This window comes from Chelmon rostratus, chromosome 23 (genome assembly GCF_017976325.1).
Source record: "Chelmon rostratus isolate fCheRos1 chromosome 23, fCheRos1.pri, whole genome shotgun sequence".
Taxonomy (NCBI): Eukaryota; Metazoa; Chordata; class Actinopteri; order Chaetodontiformes; family Chaetodontidae; genus Chelmon; species Chelmon rostratus.
Window position 1 is genome coordinate 10,180,042 of NC_055680.1, and position 15,063 is coordinate 10,195,104.

General features: G+C 42.8%; 1 protein-coding gene across 3 annotated transcripts in view; it reads left to right on the forward strand.

The window, feature by feature from the left end:
• The window catches only part of LOC121626653 (zeta-sarcoglycan-like), a 39,991-nt gene extending 28,098 nt beyond the window's left edge, over positions 1-11,893 (forward strand). For all 3 annotated transcript variants that reach the window (XM_041965277.1, XM_041965279.1, XM_041965278.1), the window contains 2 exons: positions 10,599-10,722; positions 11,702-11,893. In XM_041965277.1, the coding sequence (XP_041821211.1) occupies positions 10,599-10,722; positions 11,702-11,893 (316 nt within the window). The remainder of the gene's footprint in view (positions 1-10,598; positions 10,723-11,701) is intronic.
• Positions 11,894-15,063: the final 3,170 nt, after the last annotated feature.

The window sequence follows — 15,063 nt, forward strand, 5'->3', positions numbered from 1 at the left end:
CTTGTAGTAAGCAACAAATTGAGAAAATAGGTTTTCGGGGCCTTTAAAGTCCACACAAAACACCAAAAACACACAATGGCACACAGCTCTTTTACAGTCATCCTGTCTGTGTTGAACAAAAGTTGTATTCAGTATTATTTTTTCTTCCAAAGCTGATGTCATATCCAATTTCAGACCAGAGTTTTGAGACGAGCTACATTCATCCGTTGGAGAGTGTTATTACAGCCGCTGACAATTGAATCGTTGTGCTTTTGCTGCACTTTTGGTTTGTGAACCATTAAAAAGAAGAACTGAAGTCTTCTTTTTCAACCCGTCGTCACCAGTTTGAGGTTGTGATCGGTTCAACTGAAGAGTGATTTCTCTCGCTTTGTTCGGATCACTTTTAGAGTGATTCACAGGAATAGAAGAAAATATTAGCGGAAAGTTTGTAAAAATAAGCATAAAGCTGCTTGTGTGCTTCTTCAGAACTGCTTATCTGGTGATCGAACGCCTTCTGAAACCCCCACACAGCTTTCTGAGTAGGGGGCGCTGCGTCCGAGCATTTCTTCAACTTTCTGAAACAGACAGTCGTCGTGCGATCCAGTTCTTCTGCCAGGAGATAAGCCCACATCCTTACTTAATATGATTGGAGATAAAGGCCCAGCCACCATCATGGAGCAGAAAATCAGCACCATCTGTGACGTCTCACTCCGCCTGCACTGCTTCCTTTTGACGGTGCCAAAGCAGACACTTTTTCATTATAAAGCCAGACGATAAATTATGAGCCGGAACAGCCTGTTGATTGATTACATGTGTGTTAATCTAATTCATCATCTGACACGCTGACATCACGCTGTGCAATTCGGGTGACAGTTTTAGAAAAGGCCGAGTCCTGCTTGAATAAAAATTTGTTAGACACTGACACACCCGTGCCATCTCACAAATGCACTCATTATTTTACTAATTTGCCACATCACACGTATGACTGCTGTGAAGCAAACATTGAGGTTTCTTCTGAAACTCAACATCTGCGTTAAAAGCGGCATCTTATTTTGCACTGTTTACCTAAGTGGCTCTGGGACATTTCAGCCACCCCTCCACCACCCTGAAAGTTAAACCCTCCTGTGCCACCTGTTCGTAAAGCTCAGATGATGCAGACACCGCTTGGCTGGCGTCCACGTCGCCCCCCTTTTCCTCTTGAAGGAAATATCAGTCTGTTTGTGATGTGTTTCATTTCTCTGCAAGCCAACGGCAATCAGGGACGAAATCAAACAAACCCACCTGAGATCCTCCTTCTCTTTGAAGCACCTGTTCTTCTCCCTGAGAGCTTTTTCTGTGTACACTCGCACTCAAGTTTGTCTTCATTTGTCACCATCGTGCTGCTTCTGAATAGTTGAGTGTTCTGAGTGTAATAATTCCATCGGCCTTTAATTACATATTTCACTTTCTTTCTTTTGCACTTTGTCGATAATATTATGTGAATTAAAGCAAGACACACACTCTTGCTGTGTCTGCATTATATATAAGAAAGGATCAGCTGTATTGATCCTTTCCAGAGATATTTACATAGATGTCACCGCAGTAGATGAACACAGACGCATCATATAGATTAGTGAATTTACAGTATTAGAATATGAGATACATTATGAGCATACAGTATGAAAAACAAAAGGTGCTATGCAAACATTATGAATTTTGAGGTGTATTGAGACAAAAAGAAAATAGAAATAAATAATAATAATTATTAGTCATTATAAAACCCTACTCTGGGGGTTAGAGTCATTAAGATCATAATTTGTGTAACAGCCTCCTTACTTATTATCAAAATGCAGTAATTAGGAGGTTATCGGGAGAAAACTCTTAGTTAATGTCCTAGTAGTTGTCGAGTATGGTCATGCACAATAATGCCGGGATCAGACTGCATGATATTTTTGTCTTTTTGACGATGGTCACCGTGTCAGATCTAACGATCGCACTTCCAGAAACTCTTGCTGTGTCTCGGTCGGGTGACTGGCAAGACAACACGTGCGACCTCGACCAGTCACGGAACGTCTTAATTCACGATCACACATGAGTTCAGATGTCAGCGGGGAGGCGGGTGAAGCAACTGTCAATCAAACTGACAGAAGCGTTGTGTGATGCTGGCGGTCTTGTATAGTGAAATAAAAAAGAAAGAAAGAAAAACCACCTGTGGATGTGCTCCTGAGTGGCACGGAGAGGACTTTCCTTCTGTTTCATTGGCCCACCTGATAGCAGCAACCTCAGCATCCCTCCTCCTCCTTTTCGCCATGTTTGTTATCTGACTACACTCTGGAGAAAACACCTGATTGGTAAACCCTCAGGAACATGTCATGGGACATGTCACACTAGGCATGTGAAGACAAAGAAAATTCTGACATGCTAAATTTTTGCCAAGGTGATGCTGTACAGCAGGTCGTTTAGCATGTCAGACTCCGCTAAAGACGCACGACTGTCCTTCATAATTGGTCACAATGCTGGTAATTTGTCAAATTCAAAATTGGGCTAGGTTCATGTAGTCTGATCCCAGCATAAGGCATTAATAAGAGCTTTAGAATGACTAATAAAAAGCCAACATGCTGCTAATATGCATACTAAAAAGCAGCTAGTTAATGGTGAACATGTGTACCTTAATATGAAGTGTTACAGAAAAGTTAAGCCATTAATAAGTAAATACAAACATTTCCCTTGAAAAAAATGTTTGTCACCATCGTGTGACGGGTGAAGTTTCTTGTGCCTGCAGCGTTGTAGCAAGAAGTGTGTGAAATTATCTCCATCATTCATCCAGACAGTGTAAAACACCAGAATCTTTTACTTTCTGTTGATCAGTCAATCAACTCATCATATATGCGAGTGAAGTGTGTATCTTATGATGCAAAGACAGTAGTGCAAGGTTGAGTAGCATGACTGATTTACAGTCCGTCAGCTGTTCTGGTCCCCTGCCTCTCGTATTTCACTTTGTTGTTCCTTTTATGTGCTCCTCGGTCCATCCTCTCTGTCAACTGTGCACCCCAAAACCAGGGAACCTGTTTGTGTTTGGTGACTTGTGAATAATTGCACTCATGCTGAGGAGCTATCAGGGATGGAGGCCTTGATGTTGAGGTCTCTAAAACAAGGGCGGTGCAGTTATGAAGTGCATATAGTCCCGCAGAGGAGACGTGTCAGTTTGTCATTTCCTGCTCTCTGCTCACGGCTTCATTACCTTTTAGTCGTAGCTCTTGTCAGGCTCTGATCAGCTCCTTCACCTGAAACTCACCTCTGGAGTTCAGTTTCACCCTCAAAATACCCACCGGGGCTCAGAGTTGAGGACAGAAATCGAGATAGTTAATTGCAGGAAATTTGGCTCTGAGGATTCGTGTTTTGACTCCCCAGCTGGCTGCCCACTCAGCTTGATAATAGCAGCAGCTTCCAACCAGAAATTACAGGCCTAAATATGAAAATATTTCAGTCAATTACATAATCGGATCATTTTATATCTGACTCTGGAGGATGGTGCTCTGATTCCTGATGCACGTGTCCCAAATCCATCTGAACAGGCAGGGAAGCTGCGTGATAAAAATTACTCCCCCCCCATCTTCCCCAAATCTATTACTAAAGCTGCAGCGTAGCGTCACTGAACATTTCACTGTGATGCTTGTGTCATCTCGTTTGTTCGCATTCAGAGTCTATTCTCCTGACATGCATGGAGGACAGATGGTGCACGGACGTCTGATCAACATGACGAAAAATCTCCAGGTCTCACTCGTGTCAAGAACACGCTGTTTTGTTTTTTTTTGTTTTGCACGCTAAATAAAACCGCTGCTTAAAAAGCACACGGGAATCTGAAGTGAGACAAGTCTGACATTAAGAAGCAACGGCAGACCAGACAGGATTTGAAGGCTCTCTTACCGTGCAGACATCACATGCTACATTTTCCAGGCCCGGCATCAGACGGCAGGAAAACAGCTTTTCGTCTGATTTCCTCCACAACCTCCTGCTACTAGAGCTCTCCTCCTCCTCAGGTTTAAAGTCTGCTTGCAGCGCTTCCAGCCACGTCCTCCTCTCCAGCTGATCCGAGCAGCTTTCAGGACCGTCTCAGCAGCGGTAGCTGTGTCCACACGAGAGTGACAGGTTCATTAAGAAGATAAAGGCAGAACAGAACAACTCTTCTTGGTGCCACTTAGCTCTGGTCAGACTTTTCTCCGACCAATTTGCTGGGATTGAGTTGTAGTGCAGCAGGAGTATATATATATGTTTTTTTTTTTTTTCTAGATTTGACTGCACCAAAGAAATATGGTGGTTCTTTGCTATTGTGATGTCTTTTGGCCTTTTGGACAGCAGAGAACATTGCATGCAGATACATTGGGGATGACTGCTCTTAAGTTGTGTCAGTGTAAGTAAACAACATCTATCATTGCTGCACAAGCTTCAAACCGTATAGAAACTGCAGCACATAATTAACCCCTTGACACCTGAATTTATTTAGAATTATATTAAAAAATTAATTCTGTGTTTTTGCTTTCAAATTGATCCTAAAGTAAGAGGAGTTTGTTATTTTTTTCTGTAGCACATACAATAGTGACAAGCCCGGAGACACAAGGTTTTATGACTCAAAATGCAGACCACAGGCAACTCAGCGAAGTTTCAAAAGAAGGAAAATTTATTAACTCAAAGCGCTCAGGATAAATGACAAAATGCAAACAAGGTAATGTAACAAAGTACAACTGAAAACGCTAAGGATAACTAGACTAGGTATGGAACAAAATATCTACGGCTGAAAATGGCTCAATGACAAAGTATCAAACAAAAGAGGCAAAGCTGGACTAATCACAAAAGCTAGATAACAAAGTAGCAAACAAACGATTCAAGATTGGACTAATCAAGAGGCTAGATAACAAAGTAGCAAACAAAAGGTGCACTAGGCTAATAACTAGACTTACAGGGACACAGAAGACAAGGATCATGGAACACTAGATAGCAAGGCAAGTACAGGACAAGGCACGAGTCAATCTGGCACAGGACAAAGGGAGACGCAGACTATATATACACGAGGTAACGAGGAACAGGTGGAGACAATCAGGGCGGGGTAGACAATCAGACAGGCGGGGAAACACACTGGGAAGGCAAGGGCCTGAAACGAGAGGAGAGTTAGGTTTCACAATAAAACAGGAAGTGCAAGACAAGACATGACACTCGTGAACAAAACACATTAACAAATCCGATGCGACATGACAAATAGATATAAAGTTAGGTATGATGCAAATTAGCAACAACAGGCGTTAATGCTTAAATGCAATAAAAATACTTTTTTTCAAAATTCATAAATGTGCATCAAAAAGCCATTCAAAATTAATTTATTTCATCAAATTTCAGCAAAATTGGCTTACAACCATGTAGTTTTCACTTTGATCGGTCCGACGAGAAACCAGTGCTTGCAAAAGATTCCTATAGGTGTTGAATATGCACAAACCGGCATTAGAGGAATGCATGTGCGATAAAGCGGTATGATGCGAATTCGCGACAATCGGTGTTAAGGGGTTAAAATTGCCACCAAAATCAATGGTGGTAACAGTGTGCTCTCTCAGATATTTCATTACTGATTAACCTGTGGACCACTTTCTCCAATTGTGTTGTGTATAAAATATCAGAAAAGTCGAACCTAAAATACATGCTGCTTCTCCAAACTAGAGGCGTGTCAGCTCCTGCAGGTACGACACTGACTGTGGAGAAGTTCTTCATGCAACCCCACTACAAAAGTCTGAACTGTCCCTCCATCGGGAGTCAAACAGGCTTGTATTTTTTCAAACGCGCTCAACCGAGAACCACAAGAATGCTAACCACTATATACCTGCACTTGATCAAGCCAAGGCAAGTTTATTTGAATAGCACTTTTTGAGCAATTTAACGTGCATAAACAAAGCATTAAGATATAAAGGATAGGCAAGGTAGTGTAAAAAGACTTAAAACAGGGTTTTTAGTGAAAAATGAGATGAAAATTAGCAAAAATTGAATAAAACAGAATAAACGTAAAGGTAAAAAATTGCAGCTTGTTCATTTTGAATGATGTTGGAGAACTGCAAAGCCGAGTGTGAAGGCCTGAGGCTCATTATTTTCATTATGGAGCAAGCTTCTGCGCTGGATGAGGTGGTTTTATTCAGGCTCTGGATTTTGAGATACTTTCTATACTGTGGTCCCCCTATTGCTGCTGTGATAGTGACATATTAAGATAAACTTGACTTTCACCTGTGGAATCCCCTCAGCTACCAGGGTAGATACGCAGTATTTAAACGAGCCTCATCCGCTATGACTTCAGCGACGGCCATCAGCACATTTAGTCCTGTACGGCTGTGCGATACGGTGACCTTTCCGCGGCTGTAAAGGTCATCCTGAGCGCAGAGAGAAAAGCTGGTCAGATTTCCCACAGAACAGTAGAGCCTGTTGTCAGCGGCCGATACGCCTGCAAATACCACGTAGGTTATCTACAGTGAGGGCTTTACATATCAGTGTTCTGGATGGAGCCCGAAACCCTGAAGTATTCTGGGTAGAAGAAGCTGCTTGGTCCTGTCTCCATTTTTTTTTTATGTAGTATCAATTATTATTACAATTAATCATCAATAGTTTATCAAATCTGACTGGTGGAAATCACGCAGTTCAACAGATATAAAGGAGATATGTTACATATGAAGGAGCTTCATCTCCCAATTCAGTCTGAGAACATTTCGTCTTTTCTCATTATTCACACCACAGGACATTGTTTTGGAATATTACAGGAAGTGGGACAGAGCATCCTACATCTGCATTTGTGCTGAGGTTCAGAGTTTGTTGCTCTGGAGCGTTCAGGAGCTTTCAGTCAAAGCACCAGATATTTATCAGTAGGTGGAGTTTGTCCAGTTGTCATATGTTCAAATTTTTTCTGAGCACTTTTAAGGACTTCTTCTCCATTTTGGCTTAAAATATGTGGTTCAAGGTTCATTCTTGAGCTAGGAAACAGCAGTTGATAACGTGACGTTCATGTTTTAGTCAAATTTTATTCACAACCCTGATTCCAAATAACTGGGACTGGGATCACTTACAAACGAACTGTGTTTACCAGTTTGTTCCTGAGCCCATGCAGTCACATCCTTTATCCAGTCATGTGTTCACAAAGTGGTGAACCTCGCTCCATCCTTGCTCGTGAATGACTGAGCCTTTCCAGGAGGCTCCTCTCATACCCAATCATGATACTATCACCTGTTACCAATCAACCCGTTTACCTGTGGAACGATCCAAACAGGTGTTTTTGGAGCGTTCCACAACTCTCCCAGTCTGTTGTTGCTCCTGTCCCAACTTGTTTTCAGTGGAGTAAATGTCAGAAAGGTTGAACAAATGATCACATTCTGTTTTCTTTATGTTTTACACAGCGTCCAGGCTTGTATTAATTTAACATTAACCTTAATTGTAATGTTTGCCAGTCAGCATTAAGTTGAAATTGGGCTTCAAACTGCTGTCGGAGCCTCAGAAACTCACCCATAAGCTTTCTGTACATGAAAATGGACGCGGTCTGAGATGGTTGTAAAACCCAAAAGACATTTTTAATTTAATTCATTTAATGCTTTATTTTGGACTGTGTCTGAAACAAGCACTCTTGAAAATTGAGCACTTTGTCTTCTGGCAGAATTGGCCGAACTGTGTGTGTGTGTGTGTGTGTGTGTGTGTGTGTGTGTGTGTGTGTGTGAGTGAGTGTGCGTGTGTGTGTGCGCGCGCAGCGGTTGACGACAGAACCGAGTGAAAATATCACACACACATCACATATCACCAGCTTCTTGCTACACAGCTCAGCGCAGGGTTTCTTAAACGGGCCTTTTAATGACTCGTCTAGTCGAGCCGTGGATAATCAGCGGATGCCTGGGAAATAATTATTGAAACATGCGAAGTCGAGGAGCCCTCAGATTCTTTTGGCTCGTTAATGAGCGGCTGGGTTTCAGCAGAAGTATGGTATGGTGTGTTGTGTTGCTACGGGAGATGGGCTGAGGATGCTTTAAATAATAAAGTTAAATCTATTTTTTTGTCATATATTTTTTATTGAAAAGCAGTTTTCTACAAATATCAAATACAAACTACAAACCTGTGCTCCAAAATTGTTTCTCCACTTTTTTTTTTTGCCTTGTTAAAACAAAGAAATAAAACAACACCTTCCTCCAACCCCCTCCCAAACCCTCAGGAATAACAGGCTGCCATGTTTTGTGGAAGCTGGCAGATGAAGCTCTTAAGGAATATTTCCAGATATTAAACATGTTGGATGTTGTAGAGCAGGGGTGGGCAAACTTTTTCACTTGTGGGCCACAAAGGGTTCTAAAATTTGACTGGGGGGCCGGACCAGGAGCAGATGGATGGAGTGTTTTGGTAATCCACCTCATAAGAGAAAATAAAATATCATGAGATATGTAGAAAACATGTAATTTAATTTCAACTGAAAATGAACAAAAGCATTTCAACTAAATATCTGTCTTTGAAGTCCCACAGAACTGAAGATTTATTGAAATGACTCTTTTTATTATTTTAAAGCACTGAAAGTTGTGTTATCCTTAAGGATATTATCATCATCAGTCTCCTCCTGACTGTCTTCATTTAAAAAATGGTAGGAGATGCAGGTCTACTGTCCTCTCCTTCTATTCAATCATCCCTAAAGCTAAAACTCAACAACGAGCAGCGCGAGGACGGAACAGTGACAGCGCCAGTATGTGGAGCGCGTTATATTTGATCGCGCTGCATTTGCGCACTTGGTTTTGAGAACGTACGTGCACCTGAGCACCACATATGTGCATCCCTTAACAGACAGAACAAATTAGTTTCAAATGCATTTTTTACATAACACAACGGAGAAACGTACTTTTAATTTCAGTGGGAACAGTGTTGTTGGTCTCCCTTTTTATCCAGCGCATCAAAGTCTGGAGTCAGTTTTCTTGCTGTATCATCGTCTTTAAACACCGCCTGATCGGTGTTCAGTCAAAAATATTTAGTTGTCCACTCCTTATTAAAAACTGGACATTCTTAGCTCCGCTCATCTTTACAGAAGGGCTGAGGGTCGAAGAGTAAAGCGCAAACGTGGAGTAATACGCTTCACCTCAACAAAGCTCAATGTATCTAGAGTGCGCCATCTATTGGGAAAAAGCCAGAATTGCAGGGAAAATAAAACATTAACAAGGTTTATTGATATAATTTGTTCAAGTTCCGCGGGCCGGATTAAATTTTGTAACGGGCCGCATATGGCCCTCGGGCCATAGTTTGCCCATGCCTGTTGTAGAGGGTGGATTTGAGCTTTTCCACTGTAACAGGAGACATCTCTGGGCTAAAGAGGCTAAAACAACATCAGAGCCCAAAGATGGCTATCAAAGATCTACATGTATGATCCACCACGTCTATCACAGCTGTCATCTGTACCTGGAAACAACCCACTACGCCCAGCTGTTGTGAAGTGAACCCTCTGCAGGACCTTAAACTGAATTAACTTTGACGATCCGGCTCATGAAGATGTAGAGCTGACCCTGATTGGCACCTCTTCCCACTTTTTTTCTGTCAGAAGTTAAACACACTCTTTGCAGTTTATTTTTTTACAGTAACTTTTTGTCACCTAACCACAATAATGATCACATTTACTCTAAAAAACAAACTAAAAAGTGTGAATGGAGCTAAAAGTTGAACATATTCAGGGCGTATCTGCTGTTAGTCTGAGCAGCTTTTCATAGAGAGAAAAAAGAAAACGAGGAGACGTCTCTGTTTCTACAGGTCTGTGGTAGAAACAGTCCCAGGTCAAAGGCACATTTCACAGATCCTCTCCAAAATGTATCTCCTGCAAGCTGATTTAGAGTCAAGAGGCTTTTCAAATGCAAATGAAATTCATTTGCCCCCCCCTTATTCCAATAGCGCATAATCCGAAATGTGTCACTTTCAGAGGGTATGGAGATTTAAGCGATTTCAAGACGGCTCCTTAAAGTCTTCCATTTAAAATTCATTGAAAACAGATTTGGGGAAGATGGGGGAGGGTGGGGGGAAAATCAATTTGAAACGGTTATGAGTTATGAAAACAAATTCCACATTGATTGGCTCTCGCACTTATCTTTCCCCGTGTAAACAAATAGTCCACGGGAAGAAAATGCAAATTGCATTAGCCTCAGTGTTGCTGAAGGTCAAAATCAGCTGATACAATTACGGGCTCTTTAGGAACCATACTGGATTAGAATAATGTGAAGAGCTGCTTAAAGATGAACTGCAGCTTCAGTATTCCACAGGTGGAGAAATCGGCGGTGCAGCTAACACACAAAATACATGGATGCAGCGAGAAATGTGACTGAGATGGCTTGTTTTTTTGCAGTGTGAGATGTTTCGAGTCGGTTTTGAAACGCCTCTCTGCCTTAGGTCTGTTGTGAAACAATGCAATTGGATTCCATCATCCTGCCCTGAACAAGTAATTACACAGGGATGGTCATAAGCTATGAAGTGAGCAACAATCGATTTAACCTTGAATGCAACTTGTATCCTCCGCTATTAAATCATACTGAAAGGCAAAGTTGTAATAATGCAAACATGCTGAAAGTATAAACAGAATCGATGAGTCCGCGTGCTGAATCTGAGCCTTTGTTCAGGCTGGAGTCTCCAACACGGACCCTGACCATGGAGGCTCCCAGAGGGGTGGAGGTGAGCGCTGCCAAGGGGCTGCTGAAGGTCAGCGGGCGAAAGGACCTTCAGCTGGAGTCCACAGAGGGAGAGGTGAGCAAGCTGGATGTGAGGCTCTTTGGTGCCCGAGTTTATTTGTGTCCCCTTTATCAGCTCTAATTTATTTTCTAGCTTATGTTCATGCAGTCGGTGCATTAAAGATAAACTGTGTATATGAATTTATAATTTTAAAATCCCGCTGGCAGTCTTGTTCTTGCTAGCGTTGCCACACAATTGCACATGACTGCCACCAGCTGTGCGTCAGCGGAACAGCATGAAACGACAGGCATGAGCGTGTGTAGCTCTGCAGGTGTGCTAATCCTCCTCTGTGTACGAGATGCAAACAGCGCGGACTCACTTGTAAAAGCACTGCTCCGTAGCGCTAATAGTCGCACCTTTATTAAAGTAAAACAGGTTCAAATGGCTTCTTAGCTTAGCACCTCTGTGAGGCTGCTCTCACACACAGTGGTGCTTTGCAGTAAATGCTAACAATGGCATGCGAATGATTATCAGGTGTGGTCTTTACCATGTTCTCCATCTTAGTTTAGCGTGCTAGCCTGCTAACGTTTGCTAATAAGCACTAAAGTCAGAGCACAGCTGAGGCTGATGGGCACGTCATTGATTTTGGTGTTAGTTATGTGGAAGTACTGGACACATTTAGCATTTCAGCCGGATGTTGGCACCAGATAAAAAGGTTACAAGAATTTATCCTGAGAGGAGACGTAAGTGAAATCCATCCGATCCGGCAGCGGGCCGGCCGTCGCTCAGGCCACGCCACCAGCGCAGCTACAAATGGGCAATTTTCTCTACAAAATCAAACTATCAGACTACTAGAAGGACAGATTTCTTCCCTCACTGCTTGTCCTAACTCACCAGATCAGTGCTGTGTTTCACTCCAGCTGTCACATTGTATTTACTGATTGCACCAGAGTCATTTATCAGTTCCAGCTGGTAATACATCACTTCAGGGCGCCTGTGCTGAAGTTTTTTGAATGACTTCCAGCGTGCCTCTTGATTTTTTTCCCCCTCGCAGATACTTTTAGACGCCAACACCATTCAGATGGGCAGCCTCCCGCTCGGCGTCTACACGCCGTCGCCCGCTCAGGCCTCCCTGGAACAGGCCGTGTACGAGGTGTGCGTCTGCCCCAGCGGCAAGATCTACCTCTCTCCTGCAGAGAGCAGCTCCACCTGCCAGGCCATGAGCAACATCTGCCTCTGGAGCTGACCTGGGAGCAGCGCCGGGGATCGGGGACACCTTTAACATCTGCTCCGGAGCCGCTGAGGCCGAGACTCCTCCGTTGGTACATTTGACGGAGATGGAGCTCAAACTCTTCGCTGTCCGAGTTCAGATTAGCACAGAAGCATCCGAGTGCGCCGCCTGCAGGGGTCTGCCGGAGGTCAGGACGGCGTTTGAGGAGTGGCTCTCTGAAATCAGGAATATCACATGCGGACAGGAACATTTCCACTACCTTATATTACAGTCGGAGGGACACAGCCTTTATTTTTCTACCTTAGCTTCATCGTAGACATGCAGTGACTGTTCCGAACGAATAGAAGAGAAAAGGTAAAACACAGGTGCCTTCAGCTTTGAACGAAGTCATATTGTGATGAATATTGAACCTGTTTGTGCAGTCAGAGAGAGGCAGTGTGAAGGTAGAAAGACACGTAAGCACAATTCAGTCATGTTTTCCCCCCAAGAAATCCGGATTTTAGATTTTTTTAATAATCTCAATAGATATTTTAGTTTTTTTCCACTGTGTCAGCAGCTGTTTGGTTTGAAATTAAACATGTTTTTATGTGGCGCACGTGGTGCTTGAAGTGATTAAGACCAGTTAAAACCATATGCTGCGTTGGACTTCTCCACTTTAAGGTAAATATTCTACCTTTTCTTTCTACATGAGAGGATTACTCATGAAGGTCCATTTAGCAGCTGCTCCTGAGCTTTCAAGCATATCAGACCATCCTCATCAGCAGATGGACTTTTCCCAGTTGTTGTGCAATTGCAGATGTTTAGATTTCCACTTTAAAGGACTTCTCATCCATTTTGGCTTCTTTCATGACCTTGGAAACAGCAGTTGGGAAAAAAGATCTCACCACGAGGTCCAATTAATAGCTCTTCTGGATCTTTGTAGTCTTGTGTGAGCTTCATCGTGGACCGGAAGCACTTAAAGATCTCAGAAAGAAAATGGAAATTCAAAGAACTGCAATTCTTTGACATCTGGGAAAACTCAATCTGCTGATGAGGATCGTTCGACACGATTAAAAGCTCATTAACAGCGACTAAATGGACTATTAGGTGTGTTTTTTAAAACTTAATATTAGAATAATACAGTAAATTCTGTGTATTTCGACGTATAAACATAAAGAAGATGATCTCATTTCATGTCCTGCTATTTAAAACCTCCCTCCACGTGTGAACTGTGCTCCTCTCCGAGGCGGCGCTCCACAGTGGACTTGGACACGAGAGGCTGGCTGACCTTGGCACTGCAGCAGAGAGCGAAGCAGGCAGCCGTGTGTCAGCAGGCCCACTGGTGTGCAAAGGCTCACTCCGCTCCTCTTCCTCATCCTCCATCATCGCCCTGCAGCAGAGGCACGCTGCCTCGGTAAGAGCCACGACGGCATTCTAACAAGACTTTAGCCGCCCCGTCCGCTACCTGCTCACTGAGTCGTCCTCAAGTGACATTGTGGCGTTTTTTTATGCTTCAGATGCACTGACAGCAGCACAGAGTTACTTGAGATGCTGCAGATTCACCTTATCTGCTTAAATGTCACTTCGGTGTGATGTACTGATGCTTCCTCAGCCACACAAAGTGACAAATCCAAGATATGACTGATATTATTACATCCGATTTAAATTTCTGTTATTATCTAATCCAGTTTCTGTAACTGATGCACAGAGGGTACACACTGACGTGACCTTTTCATGTGATAAGACGCCCCTCTCCATCACTGAATCGCAAAACAAAACAGCAATGGCCGCTGTGAATGGGAACGAAACTTAATTTATATGGTGCTCACCGTGTTTGACCCAGGATTAAAACATTTGAGGGGGGCAATGAGGCAGATAAAAATCAAACAATAAAACATATAGGACATTTAAGACTGTGCGCTGTGACATCTGCACCAGAAGGAAAACAAAAAAGAGTTTAATACCATAGATGATAACAGCGAATATTCACATCTGGAATCTGGAACTGGAGGATTTTTGGCATTTTTTGCTTTAGAAATGACTTAAACAACACATGGATTATCAAAATAGTTCATTTCCTGTCACTCTGCTAATCATTTTAGCTCTAAATTGAAGGCTGCATTGCCTGAATGAGAGTTAAATGAGATTATTAAGCAGAACAGAATCAACACATTACAGACAGTTGCTGGATTTAAATATATTAAGATAAAATAAGATGAAATAAGAAGATTCCAGATAAGATTTAAGATGTTAAACAAACATAAATCATGAGCTCTGTCAGGAAAAGAGAGCACTCAGAATACCATAGAAAAAGGAGAGGAAGGACTCCAGCCTGCTTTGTACAGATGCTGTCACCTGCTTTATTTCATTATCCTCTCTTTCCCTGTAGTGCTCCTGATGTTAGACGGTTGCGTGACCGTCTAACATCAGGAAAGATGCTTCACCATCTCACCTGCTGGAGACATTTTACAGGCTTCCCTTGGCCACAGGCAATCTGAACAGAACTGGCCCGAGGAGAGTGTTTAAGACTCGGGGGTTAAGAACGGATATTATTGTAGCCCGCTGCTGCAGTCACGGCTCGGTGCACATCACAAGTTTTCTGGCTCTAATTAAGCCCAAAGTTGCCATCAAAAAGCCAGATCAGCTGCAGCGACCACTGTAGCTGTTGTATTTTAATCTCATTTCGCAAAAGAACACGTCGGTTGGCTCTGGAGCAGCAGGACGGTCGATCAGGAGTGTGACGCCAGCTGATCTTTTTCTTTGGGATGCTTATAAATCGGAGATTAACCAGAGCAGACACCAGAATGAATGCGACCCTGTTGCCAGTCTAACACCAACTTGTTTGCCTTGACGGGTCACCTCATTAACAGCAAAATGTTCTCCTGCATATTTGCATGACTTGTGGGCTTTTCAGAAAGTAGCATTGAATCTCCAAGCTAATAATTCACTCTTGTCCACCGGCTGTAATGCACAAACTCCATATTAAGCGAGTGGGATGACAGGTGAAAGGTGGTGCACACTTGCACAAAGTCAATAATCACTTCACGTTAGGGAGTTGAATGTTTTTGCTGCTGGCTAAAGACCTCCATTTCTGCATTTCTGATCACGCTGAAACATTAATTTGGTTCCAGCAGGCACCAGATGCTTCAGACCTCAGAGATCGTCGCTGTTTTGGATTCATGCCTTCACATGCATATCGTTATAAA